General features: G+C 43.7%; 2 protein-coding genes across 3 annotated transcripts; one reads left to right on the forward strand and one right to left on the reverse strand.

Annotated features, from left to right (window-relative positions):
- The first annotated feature begins 85 nt into the window (after positions 1-85).
- eif2d (eukaryotic translation initiation factor 2D) lies at positions 86-4,236 on the forward strand. 2 transcript variants are annotated; one of them, XM_067240101.1, is made up of 15 exons: positions 86-320; positions 975-1,165; positions 1,256-1,339; positions 1,454-1,544; positions 1,714-1,821; positions 1,937-2,208; positions 2,325-2,442; positions 2,531-2,576; positions 2,673-2,779; positions 2,888-3,043; positions 3,136-3,225; positions 3,357-3,452; positions 3,558-3,678; positions 3,782-3,956; positions 4,053-4,236. In XM_067240101.1, exons 2-15 carry the CDS (start codon positions 1,129-1,131, stop codon positions 4,121-4,123), a joined length of 1,572 nt encoding a protein of 523 aa, XP_067096202.1. In that variant the 5' UTR covers positions 86-320; positions 975-1,128; the 3' UTR covers positions 4,124-4,236. The 2 variants fall into 2 exon arrangements, with proteins under 2 accessions (XP_067096202.1, XP_067096201.1); XM_067240100.1 differs by lacking the exon at positions 86-320 and adding an exon at positions 561-727.
- A 1,660-nt stretch (positions 4,237-5,896) lies between these two features.
- Positions 5,897-7,198, reverse strand: LOC136945275 (probable G-protein coupled receptor 139). The gene is made up of 2 exons (XM_067239021.1): positions 7,057-7,198; positions 5,897-6,846 (listed from the first exon to the last, which is right to left on the reverse strand). The coding sequence occupies exons 1-2, from the start codon at positions 7,196-7,198 to the stop codon at positions 5,897-5,899; spliced, it is 1,092 nt and encodes a 363-aa protein (XP_067095122.1).
- Positions 7,199-13,282: the final 6,084 nt, after the last annotated feature.

Here is a 13,282-nt window from a genome sequence, read left to right on the forward strand (position 1 = left end):
ATTTTAGAGTTCTCTTCCCCTGGAACAGATTTTATGTTCCAACCGAGGGGGGCTGTCGCTGTCTTGGTGTGTGGGGCTGCACACATCCCTTGTGGTGTGGGGGGTTTGAGTTGTCAGCACCTGCCTGGTCGTCGGTCGGCCAACGCTGGACCTGGTCGCGAGTCTCCCGGTCCTGTCCTACATCTATAAAGTTGAACAATGGATTTTGGTGTTTCAAAACCCATCGACACTGTATGACTATGTTTAGCCTGTGTTCTGCTCCTCTCTCTCACCAACCGTCTCTGGAGGAGGGGATCCCTCTCTGAATTGCTCCTCCCAAGGTTTCTTCAATTTTTTCTCCTGTTGAGAGTTTTTCTGGGAGTTTTTCCTTGTCTTCCTTGAGGGTTTAGGTTGGTTGAGGGGCAGTTCTATGGGCGTATGTGAAGCCCTCTGTGACATGCTTGCGTGTAAAAAGGGCTATACAAATAAATTTGATTTGATTTAATGCGGAACAAATATTGTTTTGCGATTTAACCCGGACCCATTTAGTGTTACAACAAATATAGTCGCTGTGCAGCGCTGCTGTCCAGGTGCTGACTTTTGACTGGAAAATATTGTTCATGTTAGAAAGAAAGGTGTTTAAGCGTGATACGTAATACAAATCACATGCTAATCTGAACGGATTGACGAAGATGTTTGCTAAAGCGTTTCGTGTCAAGTCTAATACCGTAATTAAAGGATCTGACAGGTGAGAGAGCTCACAGCCATCTAGCTGATCAACTAGCCAAACCAGGAATTGTTCTTAGCTAGCTAGCTGAATTCAGTCACTCTTCAAAATGCAGTTAAAGTGTAGCTATCTAAAATCCTGTCAATGTGAAGTAGTGGTAGTTTCCAGTTTTGGTTTGAATATTCCTGTCACTGGTTATTAAGACAAATAAGGATGTTTTGTAGCTGGTAAACCAAAAAAATTTACCAAGATCTACCGTCGTCTACAGGAGGAAACTCAAGACAGATATAGCTGCTGCCTTTCCCTCATTGTCTGCTGAGGAGGTGTCCGAGTTGGTCCCAAACAAGGAGGAACTGAACGTAGTGAAGGTTTATGCACACAAGGGAGATGCAGTTACACTCTATGTGCTTCATAAGAACCCAATGTTCTTTGAAGTTGACAAGCATCTCTTTCCCACAGGTAATATTTATCTGGTAATAATCGATTCTGTAAGGACTTATGCAAGTAGAAGTTTATTGTAACTGCTATGGATGTTATGCTGATTTTCAGTGTATACCCTTTGGCGTTATCCCAGTGCCTTGCCAACATTCATGACATGGCCTGCAGTGCTCCAGAAGTTAATTGGAGGGGCAGGTTAGCTTTTTGGTTTTATATGATTAAGGAATTAGCCATATCTGAGATCAAATTGTAAATGTAATAGGGATACTGGTAACCTATACCAAAAACCTTGTTGTTTTCCCTGTATAGATCTTATGCTGCCTGGAGTGGTAGTGCCCTCATGTGGTCTCCCAGAGGTGAAACAGCATGACTGTTGTGCAGTTACAGTGGTCAGCAGCAGGTAGACTACTACACACTATATAATAGTTTGGTTTAGTTGACTTGGTTCTTAGTTTATTTTATAATTGTTCTTATTAAAAGACCACTTTAGAAATAGTTGGATAGAAGTGATCTTTGCTAATGATGAATCATCTTTGAATCTGTATGTGTTTGTCTTTGTCTGTTTTTAGGGCTCCAGTGGCAGTGGGCACTGCCACCACGTCAAGTGCAGATATGCGGAGTGTGGGTATGAAGGGAAGAGGGGTGTCAGTCCTCCACACCTACATGGACACATTGTGGTGAGTGGCTGCTTGCAACCTGATTAGAATGTCTGTTCATATGCTCATGTTCATATCAACGCTTATCCTACAAAATTCAAATTTTCTCTGCTGTGTTTTTGTTTGAACTTCACAGGGCGTTCGGAGACAAGTCTGCCCCCCCCTCCATTCCTCATGTGGACATTGAAGGTTTGCAGGAGCTGGAGGGAGAGAATGGTGGAGAAGAGAGGGACGAGGAGTCAAAGAAAGAGGAAGATGAACCATGTCCCAATTCTAATTGTGATCAGGCTACAGATGCATCCTGTCCCAATGTCCAGGAACTGAGCCTTTGTGAGAGAGAGCAGGAGGGGGGGGAGCAGGGGGAAGAGGAGACACAGGAAGACCCAGAGGATCAGAGAACACCACAAGGTAACTACTGGATCACGCTTGTCTTCTGTCTTCCTTTTCAGTAATATTCCTGTGTATCAGTCCATAAAGTAGTTGCAAACATGTTCCTGCCTGTCTTGTCTGTCTGGACCAAACAGAACAGATGGATGCCCTGCTGCTGCAATGTTTTCTCCATGCACTTAAGAGCAAGGTGAAGAAATCAGAGCTTCCCCTGCTGACCAGCACTTTCTTGCGCATCCATATGGTCTCCTGCTGGTAAGAATGGGTTACCCATGTGTCTGTTCTGAGTTCAGCTAGTAAAGAGAAGTTATATCACTCATACTCCAGAATTGTTGTTTTGCAGTCCAAGTGGGAAGCAACTTGATATTAAGAAATCCAGCTTTAAGAAGGTAATCACAGAATATATTCATATTTAACGCTGTGTTGACTTGTTTAATCACTTAACCCAGGGATGTACTGTGACACATAGCCTGATGTGTCCATAGTTATCCAAGTTCCTGCAGAGCATGCAGCAGCAGCGCGGCCTGGTGCGAGTGAAGGAGCTGAGCAAGGGAGTGGAGAGCATCGTGGAGGTGGACTGGAAGAACCAAGAGTGAGTCAAGACTGTAGCCTCTAGCTCTGTACTCCTATCCTTCATGTCCTATGGCCCAGTAGAAGTCACTGACATTATTCAACTGTTAATGTTTGGGACTCCTGGCAGACTGCGCCGCTTCCAAGCCCCTGAGGATTCTAGGGTAGAGGAGGCTTCAGTAGATGTGGGAGGGGAAGGAGAGAAGCCGTACCATCCCCCTGAGATCAGCATGCTCTTCTCTGTGTCTGCTCGCCTTCAGCCCCTCTTCCTTGATGCCAATAAGAGGTGGGGTTCTGTATGTGTGCTAGTGTCTAAGAAAATTTGCAACCAATTCTGTTTAAGATACATTTTTATCCAATGTGTGCTTCGTATTACAGAAAAGGGGCAGTGCTTCAGCCGGCGGAAGTAAGAAATATTATCACAGACTTTGTCAAGAGGAATGAGTTGGTAGATGAGAATAATAAGAAGTAAGACAGACAATATCATACATTTGATCAATTAAAATTGGATTGAAAAAAAATTATTATTTGAATGATTGAAATGGATTTATTCGTTTTTCTGTCCTTTAGTTTAGTAAATTGTGAATGTTACTTCTCAGTTACGTCCTAATCAACCCGACCCTCTGTGACTGCCTGCTGGAGAAGTCAGAGTACCATGAAGTAGAGGCCCTCAAGTGGGATGATCTGTTTAGCCGGTAAATAACTTTCATACGAGGTAGACATACTCTAATACTGTGGTGTAAATCGGACAGGATTATGTTACTACCAAGAAATGAAATAGCACCATCTTGTGTTCACAGGACACTAGACAAAATGCAACAATGCCATCAGATGGTGTTCCCTGGCTGTGCACCTGTAATCAAGAAGGGCCACATAGAGCCCATTGACATTTCTGTGGCCTCCAGGGGGTCCAACAAGAAGGTATGTTCTGTTCCGCTATTCTTAGTTGTGTGTATTTTAACTGTAGTGTGATACTGTAATCTGTCCCTCCTTTCTCTCCCTTCCATATGCTCCCTTGCTGTAGGTGACTTTAATAAAGAACCTGGAGCTGTATGGTCTGGACCCCACAGCTGTGTCCGCAGCCTTGCAGCGCAGGGTCCAGGCCAGCTCAGTTCTGAACCCTATCCCTGGATCCAAGGAAAAAGTCATAGTCCAGATCCAGGGCAACCAGGTCCAGCATGTAGGAAAACTGCTGCTAGGTTGGCAAACTTCTTAACAACATTCAAGTAACATTGAATTTTATGGTTTGTTATATTTTTCTAATAAGTGCAAATGGCTTTTTCTTTTATGTGCAGATTACTATCAAATTCCTCACAAGTACATCCAGGGACTTGACAAAGCTACAAAACCTGGCAAGAAGAAATAACACAACCTGACTATTATCCACTGTAAGAGGAAGTCAGATAGCACAATGTTCTCCACCATCTATACATATACTGTATATTGTATATAAAAATGACCAACTGCATTTGTGGAATAAAGTCAAAAATAATAATAAATAATCGTAATTGTTCAAATTATTTTTGTTGATTAATAGATTTGTGCATTGAGATCGATTCTTCTTCTTGGATGCCAGTTTGAGGTAGTCACCCTATTCCTCAACCCCTCCTAACTGGGCCGAGCTAGTCAGGGAAGCACCAGGCCAGACATCTTCTGACTCATTATCAGTGGGGTAAGGTGTCCTTGCCATGGCGTCAGTTAGCTGTTTTGGCTGTGGTCTCAGTTGTGGGAAGATATTCTCTCCCTTGGAATTGTATCACAATCTGAAAAAAACATAAGACTCCCACAAAATATCCCTTGTTAATGATGTGTCTGGCCAAGATTTGTTTTTTCTGGTGCCCAAGGTAATGGTGTGGTCAAGGCTGCTTTATAATGATGATTTGTTCAATAGAACAACTTCTCTCCATGTGTATGTAATCATGATAATCCATTCAAAAACACTACAACATATTTAAGAACAGTTACAAAATATAATTGACAATTATAATTTAACACATTTCCCACAGCCTAAGTAGGAGATTTACAAAATCTCTGAAATTAATCACAGTTTTCAATAGTCAATATTGTTTTTCATAAACTATAGAATTTTGACTGATCTTTTTGTCTCTTTATTTCCACAAGGAAACTAGTGTATGTGACCTGATACATATAGGATCCAGTACAGTGTACCACAGATTCTTTATTCACTCACCCTCTCAAGTCTATTTATGGCCATAGTGACTGGCAGTTTGCAGTAATTTATACATAAAAGTGGGTTAGAGGGTAATCCAAAATGCAACTGTAGGAACTATTATTATGACACATAACGAGTAGCTTGGCGCTAAATATTATTTAAGTATTGTAAAGACATTGATAATGGTGAAATACAGTGCTTGGGCAGTGTTACTATAAATCTACAATCAGGAGGTTTCCAAGAGGAAATTCCATCGAAGGCTTATCTGAGGTCAAAAGTGTACATTGCACTTACTTCTAATAAATATTAATACTTTTGAAATATCTTTACCATCTAATCCATTTGAATGAATAAAGCGAAAGTACTTTTTCTTGTAGTCTTTTGCCGTGGCACACATTAAATAAACAGTAGATTGTGAATAAACAGCATTGTATGAAGTGCAGTGCAGAATCCAAAGCTCCCAGTCTGCATGGCTCTCATTAGATATACTATATGAAAGAAAACTCTAGTGGATTTAAGCATACAACATGTTATGTGATTGTTGAACCATTAAAACACTTATTTTAGGAAATTAAAACTCCTACTGCCAGGGTTGAAGACCATTCCAATCATGTATTGTCCCTTTTTGTTTACATTGTGCCTGGATACCTGTTCTAGGAAATTAATTTCCGAATCCAAACTGTGGGGGTAAACAGTGCATGTGTGTGTCAGAAATGTTAACACTGATAGGGGTTCTGTTGTACTACTTTTACAGATGAACCAAATGAGTAAAACACACAAACATGCTTGCTGGGAAGCAAATTAACTCAGGTTTTATGGAGTTCCTGTTCAATTTCAAATATGTGTGAGGAGGAATTGACCCATAAACCATCATGAATGTTTGCTTGTAGATCTTAACCACTCTTCTGAGAAACGGGGGAAAGTCCATATTCACCAACTTCCTTAAAATACAGAACCTCAATGCTACTAATAACAAATAGCAAGCCTGTTATTAGGCAAGGTTTTAGTGGTCTTGCTAGTCTTGCAATGAGAGAAAACCTGTTGAACATAGGCGATGTACTCCTGTCGAAACCTGGCCTGCGTGCAGGCGTACAGGTACATGTTGACCGCTGCGTTACTGAGGCTCAGCATGCTGCCTATGTCAGCAGCTATGTTGATCTGGAGGGTGTAGTTGTTCCGGTCCTGGCCATAGTAGTGTGTGGTGCGCAGGATTATCTGGGTAATGGAGCGTGTGATAGACAGCAGCACAAAGCTCATGGACACCGTCATCAGTAGCACCACGGACCTCCTCTTCCTGCTGCGCAGCAGGGGGGTCACCCTGTAGACCCCGGAGGCCAGGCCTGTGGTGATGTGGACCCTGTTACTGAGGGAGATCTGCCGCACCGTCAGCCCGTTCAGACTGAGGATGATGAGGAACGGCAAGACGTAGGTCAGCAGAGTCTGGGCCCACACCAGGGCGTGGACAAAGTGAGAGGGGGCCTCGTGTTTGTAGATACAGACCCATCTTGTCTGGTTGTCTTTGGAGATTGCGACTGATGCATTGGACCAGTAATAGGGGATGGCCAGTAGGTGACTTAGGAGGAAGATGGTGGTAATGATCCAGAGGGCACTCCTCGAGTTGCCGAGTCTGATCTTGATGTTCCATGTATGGATGGCAACAAAACGCTCTGCTGTAAAGGCCACCACAAGCCAGGTGGAGGCATTACTGGCCCCATAGCTGAAGATCTCCCTCAGACTGCACCAAGGTTGATGGCTCCAAAAGGGCTCCTGCTGGTGGTATTTGACAGTAAGCTCCAAAACCACTATGAAAACCAGGACCAAGATGTCAGCCACAGAGATGGCCATCAGATAGAAGGTGCTAGACCTTGAGAGCATGCAGTTCCTCCTCCAGAAGATCAAGAAGGTAATGATGTTAGCTGGAGGACAGAATCCCATAATTGAGGGCTTCTTTTGAAACAGTCATCTTAGTGTAACAGTGTAATAAATATGACTAAGAGAAATTGCATTAAAACGAGACACATTGATCACAGAGCCTAAAGATAACATGCTGATGAATCGGGCTTAACACTTCAACCTGTAATGTTGTGCGCAGTAGACACCCTGCAGGGAGGTGCGGTGATACTTACAGGGGATGCCGACCACAGCCAGGGCAGGGTAGAACACCCCCTGCAGGGTGTCCATCCAGTGCTCCTCCTGGGGCCTCATGTCTTCACCTAGTACCGGTTTTACAATCAGAACCAACAGCTGGTCCTCCTTCACTCCCACCATCCCCACAACATCTCACCGCGGAGACTCAGTGCCGTGCCTCCTTATAAAGAGTGATGGTCACACACACACACACAAATTGGAAAGCGTCTATGTTTACCTCATGTTAATCATTACAGTGGGATGACTTCAGAAGCACAGACATGTTTATATGTGTTTGCTGCTTTGTAGGCTACTAGGGCTCTCTCTTAGTTTATGGATGGGAACCATAGCAGGGGTTGGTAGAAAGGATCTGTGAACATCAAAGATATCTCCTTCTGACACACTTCCCTTCTATCTGGCACCATTCCAGGGAATATACTTGACAGTAATGGCCCGGTGTATTTTCCTGTCCCCCAGAGAATTAGAACTTTGGAGTAGTGCTATCTGAGCCCCATCTCTCCTCTGTGATATGAATTTAAGACTAGCGAGACCGCTCAGCGAGACAGGCCAGGGAACCATTGTCATATTTTTGTTATCTTTGAAGATGAGAACCCTGTCTATGGATTTTATGTTTCTGTGGCTAATAGAAGTCACACCATGTGGAGACCTATATGCTTGTGTGTGGGTGGATGGATGGAGTTGGAATAAAGAAACTAGAATGTTATACTATTGCATCCCTCAGCCACACTCACATACAGTATCTATTGTAATAATGAAATCAAGACACATTGTTATTTTGAATCCATATGCCAAAAGTGAATGTTTAGGAGGAATGCCAGTGTAAGCTTCGTCTGAGTATATATATTCTGCAGACTCAACCTTTCCTGTCTCCCCTCATGGGTGAGTGGGTGTGAAGGGAGAGGGCATCCATCTATGTACAGTGTGTTCAGTATGGGACCAGTGGTGCAGTGTAGTCTGCATCTCTGGCAGCCATGGCAGGAGTCCCAGGGTGATCCTCGCCCAGGTGAGCCCATTTGTCTGGTTCTGCCACCACTATACCCAGAGGCTAAACGACTAAACGAATAATGACTCAGACAGTCATTATTCCGGCTCAGTCATGACAAACAGTGAGGAGCGTGCTAAGGAAAGCTCTGTGCTGACACTGATGATGACCTTCTTGTGCAGAGAGAGTTATTGTGTTTCTGCTGAGAGGCAGAACTGCTGTGAGATCAGCTCATGACCCTGTGTCAGAGGTCTCGGTGTGTGACTGGGTTTTTCGTGTGTCTACATCATCAGCAAGTATACGTTTCCTTGACGGGAAAGCAGATAAAAGCTGTAATCGTCCTAATCCTATTTATATGCTGACTGTAAATTGATACAGAAATACTTTAATCTCAACAGATGTAGCCTATGCAACCAAACATATTTGACATGAAGGTAGAGGTTTAGTACACTAACAAAACTAACCAACAGATGGTGCTACGTAGGCATGGTTAGCCAAGGCATTTCCTGTGGTTTGCTGTGTTTTTTAGAGCTCACATTTATGAAGCTGCAACCTAGAAATCTGGTTTGTACTGCATCTCACGCTTTTACATGGCAATTAGCAGGCCTGAAGTCATCTATACTGGAGATAGCGTTTCTTTTTTTCATGGCTGAATGACCCAGGACAGTAAATTGTTGGTATTTTTGGCAAGCGGGGGCATGGAGACAGTAATGACAATAATCATGACTTGAGGCCCTAATTTAGTAGGTAATAGTCTCCAGCTATGTGATTTTCAACTTAACCTCAATTAGTGTACATCCATGGGTGCCTGAGTTGCTTGACATTTTACAATGGAGCCCTTCACGATAACTGGCTGATTGGAACAGGGTCTCTCTTATCCACCCTGTTGAAAGCATGGGAGAGCCTCGGAGGAGTGCACACCACCACACAGACATGCCTCTGATTGAAAAGGCAGCAGAGTAGCGGTAGGAATAGAAGAAGAAAGAAAAAACCTCTTCTGACACGTGCACTGGTTGCTATATTAGAAGAGGAGCCCTGTTGCCAGGGAAACTAGGGTTCCGTGATCAGTATTCTGAACAGTATGAGGACTCGCTGCAGAAGATTTGATGCCTCCGCTCACATCTGGGGTCATCTAATACTTCACACATGCCCAAGCCTCTCTCCACCCAGACTATTTATTGCTTTGGCCATTACCCGGAGGTATAGGGATGGTACCTGGACACAACCCAGGGATCAACCTTAGATGCAGCCCCAAAACACTAAACAGCAACATGACTGTGCGCACTCAGCGCCTCAGGATGTTATATAAGCCTGTAAGCTGTAAGCTGGTCATTTGCAAAGATGTTTTTAAACAGTTCTAAAATCTGTATTTGGCATCCACCTTCCAGTATACGGTGGTAAAAGGGGTGTCTGTCACTGTTGCAGTGATGTTCAGATTATCTCCACTGATCTGTTTCACCACACCAGGACTGAATAATGGATGAAACCATGTCATTCTATGAAGCTTTCAGAAAACCAAGAAACCATTACCTTACTGTATACTTTTCCTTTATATTTGTTCTGAAGGGCTGTTTTGAAATCATTGAGTAACAAATATCTTTGAAACTCTAGGGTGCATGCTGCACCATTAGCGTAGCTGTCCATATAAAGAGACAGACAGGCAAACAGGAGGCTGTGTCTTGGTCTTGTGTGACTGTGTGTCAGGATGAGGATGATTATAACGCATGGCTGCTTGTGTGTAACCACAGCCTGGAGGGATGGGAAGGAAAAGGAAATGGTTCTTGCGTAGTTTCACGGATATTACACCCAGTGTTCTGACAGTCAATCAATGATTTACCATTCAGACACCATAAACTACAGTACTGTATCGTATTGTGGGTATTCTTCAGAAGTCTATTTGCTGTTCAGTTTAATAACTGTATAACAATTCCAGTCTGGGTCTCTTTCATGACATCAACAGTCTTATAATCTAGGTGTAGATACTGAGTCGACAAACTCAAACTGTCACGCATTAATCTATTTAGTGTAGTCTTAGCATGGGGCTTCTTCCACAAACTGTAGGGGCCAGTGGCAGGTTGAGTGCCCATCATAGACAGGCCTTTATGGTCTGATCTGGGGATGCTCTGGGAGGCTGGCCTAGCTTGGTTGTATCCATTATAGTATTGATTGTCCACGTCAACTTCCATTCCCTCCACACACAGATGAAAGGTCTCGCTGGGCCGTGGGTGGGCACACATGTAATCTGCTGCTGTGACAAGTTCCACTGTCCTTGGCTAAAGCACCGTGCTCCTCACACAGTATGCTTGCTTGGAACATGACTTCCTAACTTCAAGCTGACCACAGTCTAGCTGCTGTGACTGCAAGTGACTCTTGTCTTTCAGGTTAGTAGCTGTTCCACTATCAGGTTGTACTCAATACAATCCCATAGAATCTGTGTACCAACCACTTTAAGGTGGTAACTAAGATGTTTGATCACTGAGCTAATGACATATTTTCCAGCTTGGCCAGCTCTTCCTCTACTCTCCTCTCTCAGGACATTTCTACTGCAAAACTGTGGCACTAGCAGACACTGCCTGCACATTGTGCCCACAACTATGTTTAGGTCCCAGGGTGGCCTGCTAATGAGTCCCCTGAGGGCCCTCCTCTGGTATGGAGCTGGGGAAAGTGGAGCTAACAGTGGTCCTGACTAGGCTGCATCACTGCGCTGCTGCACATTCCTCTGTGTTCAGAACTAGACTCTCTGTAATGCCATTCTATGCCACACTCTAATCTGGAAAGAGCGTTCGTCCCCAAATGCCTTACTGTTTACCCTCTGTCTCTCTTTCTCTCTCTGCATCTATCTCTATCTCTCTCTGTCTCTATCTCTCTGCCAGGGTCCTCTTTGTTTCATGAGATATAGAGTGAACTCTGGAGACGCTCCTCGTCACTGATCCATTGAACATATTATGTCATCATGCTGAGAGGATTGGACTGATAAAATGGATTACACTGCTTGACATTTTTTTCGCCCAAAACTGCTTAGCTGCTTGATGAGAAAAAAAAGACATTCATGACCAAGAGAGATCAGATTCCTCTGGTCCAGCTCTTGTTCTGCTAGGATTACTGTGGTTGAGTCATGGATGGTTGCTGGGTATTTGAGGACAGCATGGACATGTAAATGATCCAAACAATCATCACAACTCCCACAAAGTCTTTATTTGCTAGTTGCCATAACTGTATGGCCGCTGATCTGAGAGATGGAGAAGAGAGAAGTCCTCCCTACTGTAGATACCAGGGAACCCCTCTTAAGGATGTGCATTCTAGGATTTAGTGAACACTACCTTCACAGAAAGATCAATAGGTTTTGTGTTCAGCAAAAACCACAGATGCTTATTTTATGGAAGTCAATCCAGCATCAGATCCCCGTTTAAATCATCTTGTCTGCCTGAGGGAAATCTCTGTTAGAAAAACATTTGCCCAAATGGAGGCTTTATTGCTCTGATGGATTTTAAAACCCAGATTAATTGGGTACACTCCAAACCAGTAAGAGCCCCATCCTGGTGACCTGAGAACAGGGTGAAGGGGGGGGGGGGGGGGGGGGAGGGTAAAGGGAAGGGCGAATGTGGGAAAAAGGGGGTCAGCAGCCCCAGAGAATCCTGGACAACATTGTTCCATGAGCCAAGCCTTGCATGTCACTGCATATAGGTGGACATCTACTCCAGAGAGCTGCTCCAGGTGTACTGAACCCTGTCCCTCTGCCCTCTCCTCCAGCCTACAACTGCTATATTGTGCTTATCCATAGCACATTCCACAGCCAATTCCCTGTGGAAATCCTGAAAATATTTAACAGGTCAGAATGTGCCACTATCAACAGTTATGCAACACATTGCATTTTCGGCGCATTCGTCTTGTGTCAGAGTATTAGCAGCGCTGCTGTTGTAAAGTAATTGCTTCCCCCCTCCCCCTCTGCCCTCCTGCAACAGTTGTAGATGATGAATGGGCTTCACCTTAATAAAGACGCCAAGCACCAGCTGTGAGAGCAGACTCCTCTCCTGGTTGCTCTCCACTGTTTACTGGAAGGCAGAGGCAGAGAGATCATTATGCTTTTAGAGCAGTGTGTGTGTGTGTCTGTCTGTGGGAGGGTGTTCAGTATGAATATGTTTTGGAATGTGTGCGTGTGTGTACAGTGCATGATTCTTCAGCTGCTATTTGAGATGTTTCATGTCAGGGTTAGCTGTTGGAAGTTTGCATGATGATCCTTGATGTGATTCACTGCATAGCGTTGTTTGGAATCACGATTATGGTGACAATTGTGAATTATGTATGCTTGCTGCAATCTGTTGTCGCTGGAGAGAGGAGTGCTAAACACGAATTCGGAGGAAGGCTGTGTCGTGACATTTTAGTCCTGGCCTGCAGGAAAGCATGCCAGGATACATCAAATAATTACAGATAATTACACCCGAGTTTGTTTACGTAATGATAATAATTATGATTTCATGGGAAATTCCACATATTCACATATATTCAGTTAGTGGTGACGTGCTGTGATTCTCAATATAATGAAAAACATAATGTCTACATTTGGAAAAGTTGCTGTTCATTTTTGCTACTGGAGTTAGGTGAGAATGTATTCACACCCTGGGAATTCCTCCTTTGTATGTCCTTCTCTGACTTGCCATGTAGATGATGAGGCATGCAAGATGCATTAGGAGCACGCTACTCTTCTGAATGCCTTTCAACCTTGCAACATCACAGTTCCGAGGAAAGGTGCTAATCTATCCATGGGGGGTCCTGATATCTGATATGCTCCTGCCATCATTCATTTCAATTTCAAATGCCAAAGAATGATTTAACATCAGTGATTTCCCTTCATTTGTGATAATGACACCCACATACAGTATTAACGCTTCAACATACACAAAATGCACGCAAACACACATGCATGTACAGTATACACATGCGCTCTGTAAAAAGCCTCTTTGAAAAGCACTCGGAACTCACTCAACTCTGGTGTTTTTTCACTGAAGGGAAGTTTACATTTTTAATGGCAGAAAAAAGAGGACATTCTTGGGGGAAAAACATGAAAGTCTCTACAAAGGCACTCTGGTGGACAGTTCTGTGCTTTTTGCTACCACAGACCACAGTACATTTTTCTTCACTCTTCCTTATCTATCTGTGCACATTCTCTACCTCCATAACACTGTATTTCTTAAATCACCCACTCACTAATCTTTTCCCTCCGT

This window comes from Osmerus mordax, chromosome 7, assembly GCF_038355195.1.
Source record: "Osmerus mordax isolate fOsmMor3 chromosome 7, fOsmMor3.pri, whole genome shotgun sequence".
Classification (NCBI taxonomy): domain Eukaryota; kingdom Metazoa; phylum Chordata; class Actinopteri; order Osmeriformes; family Osmeridae; genus Osmerus; species Osmerus mordax.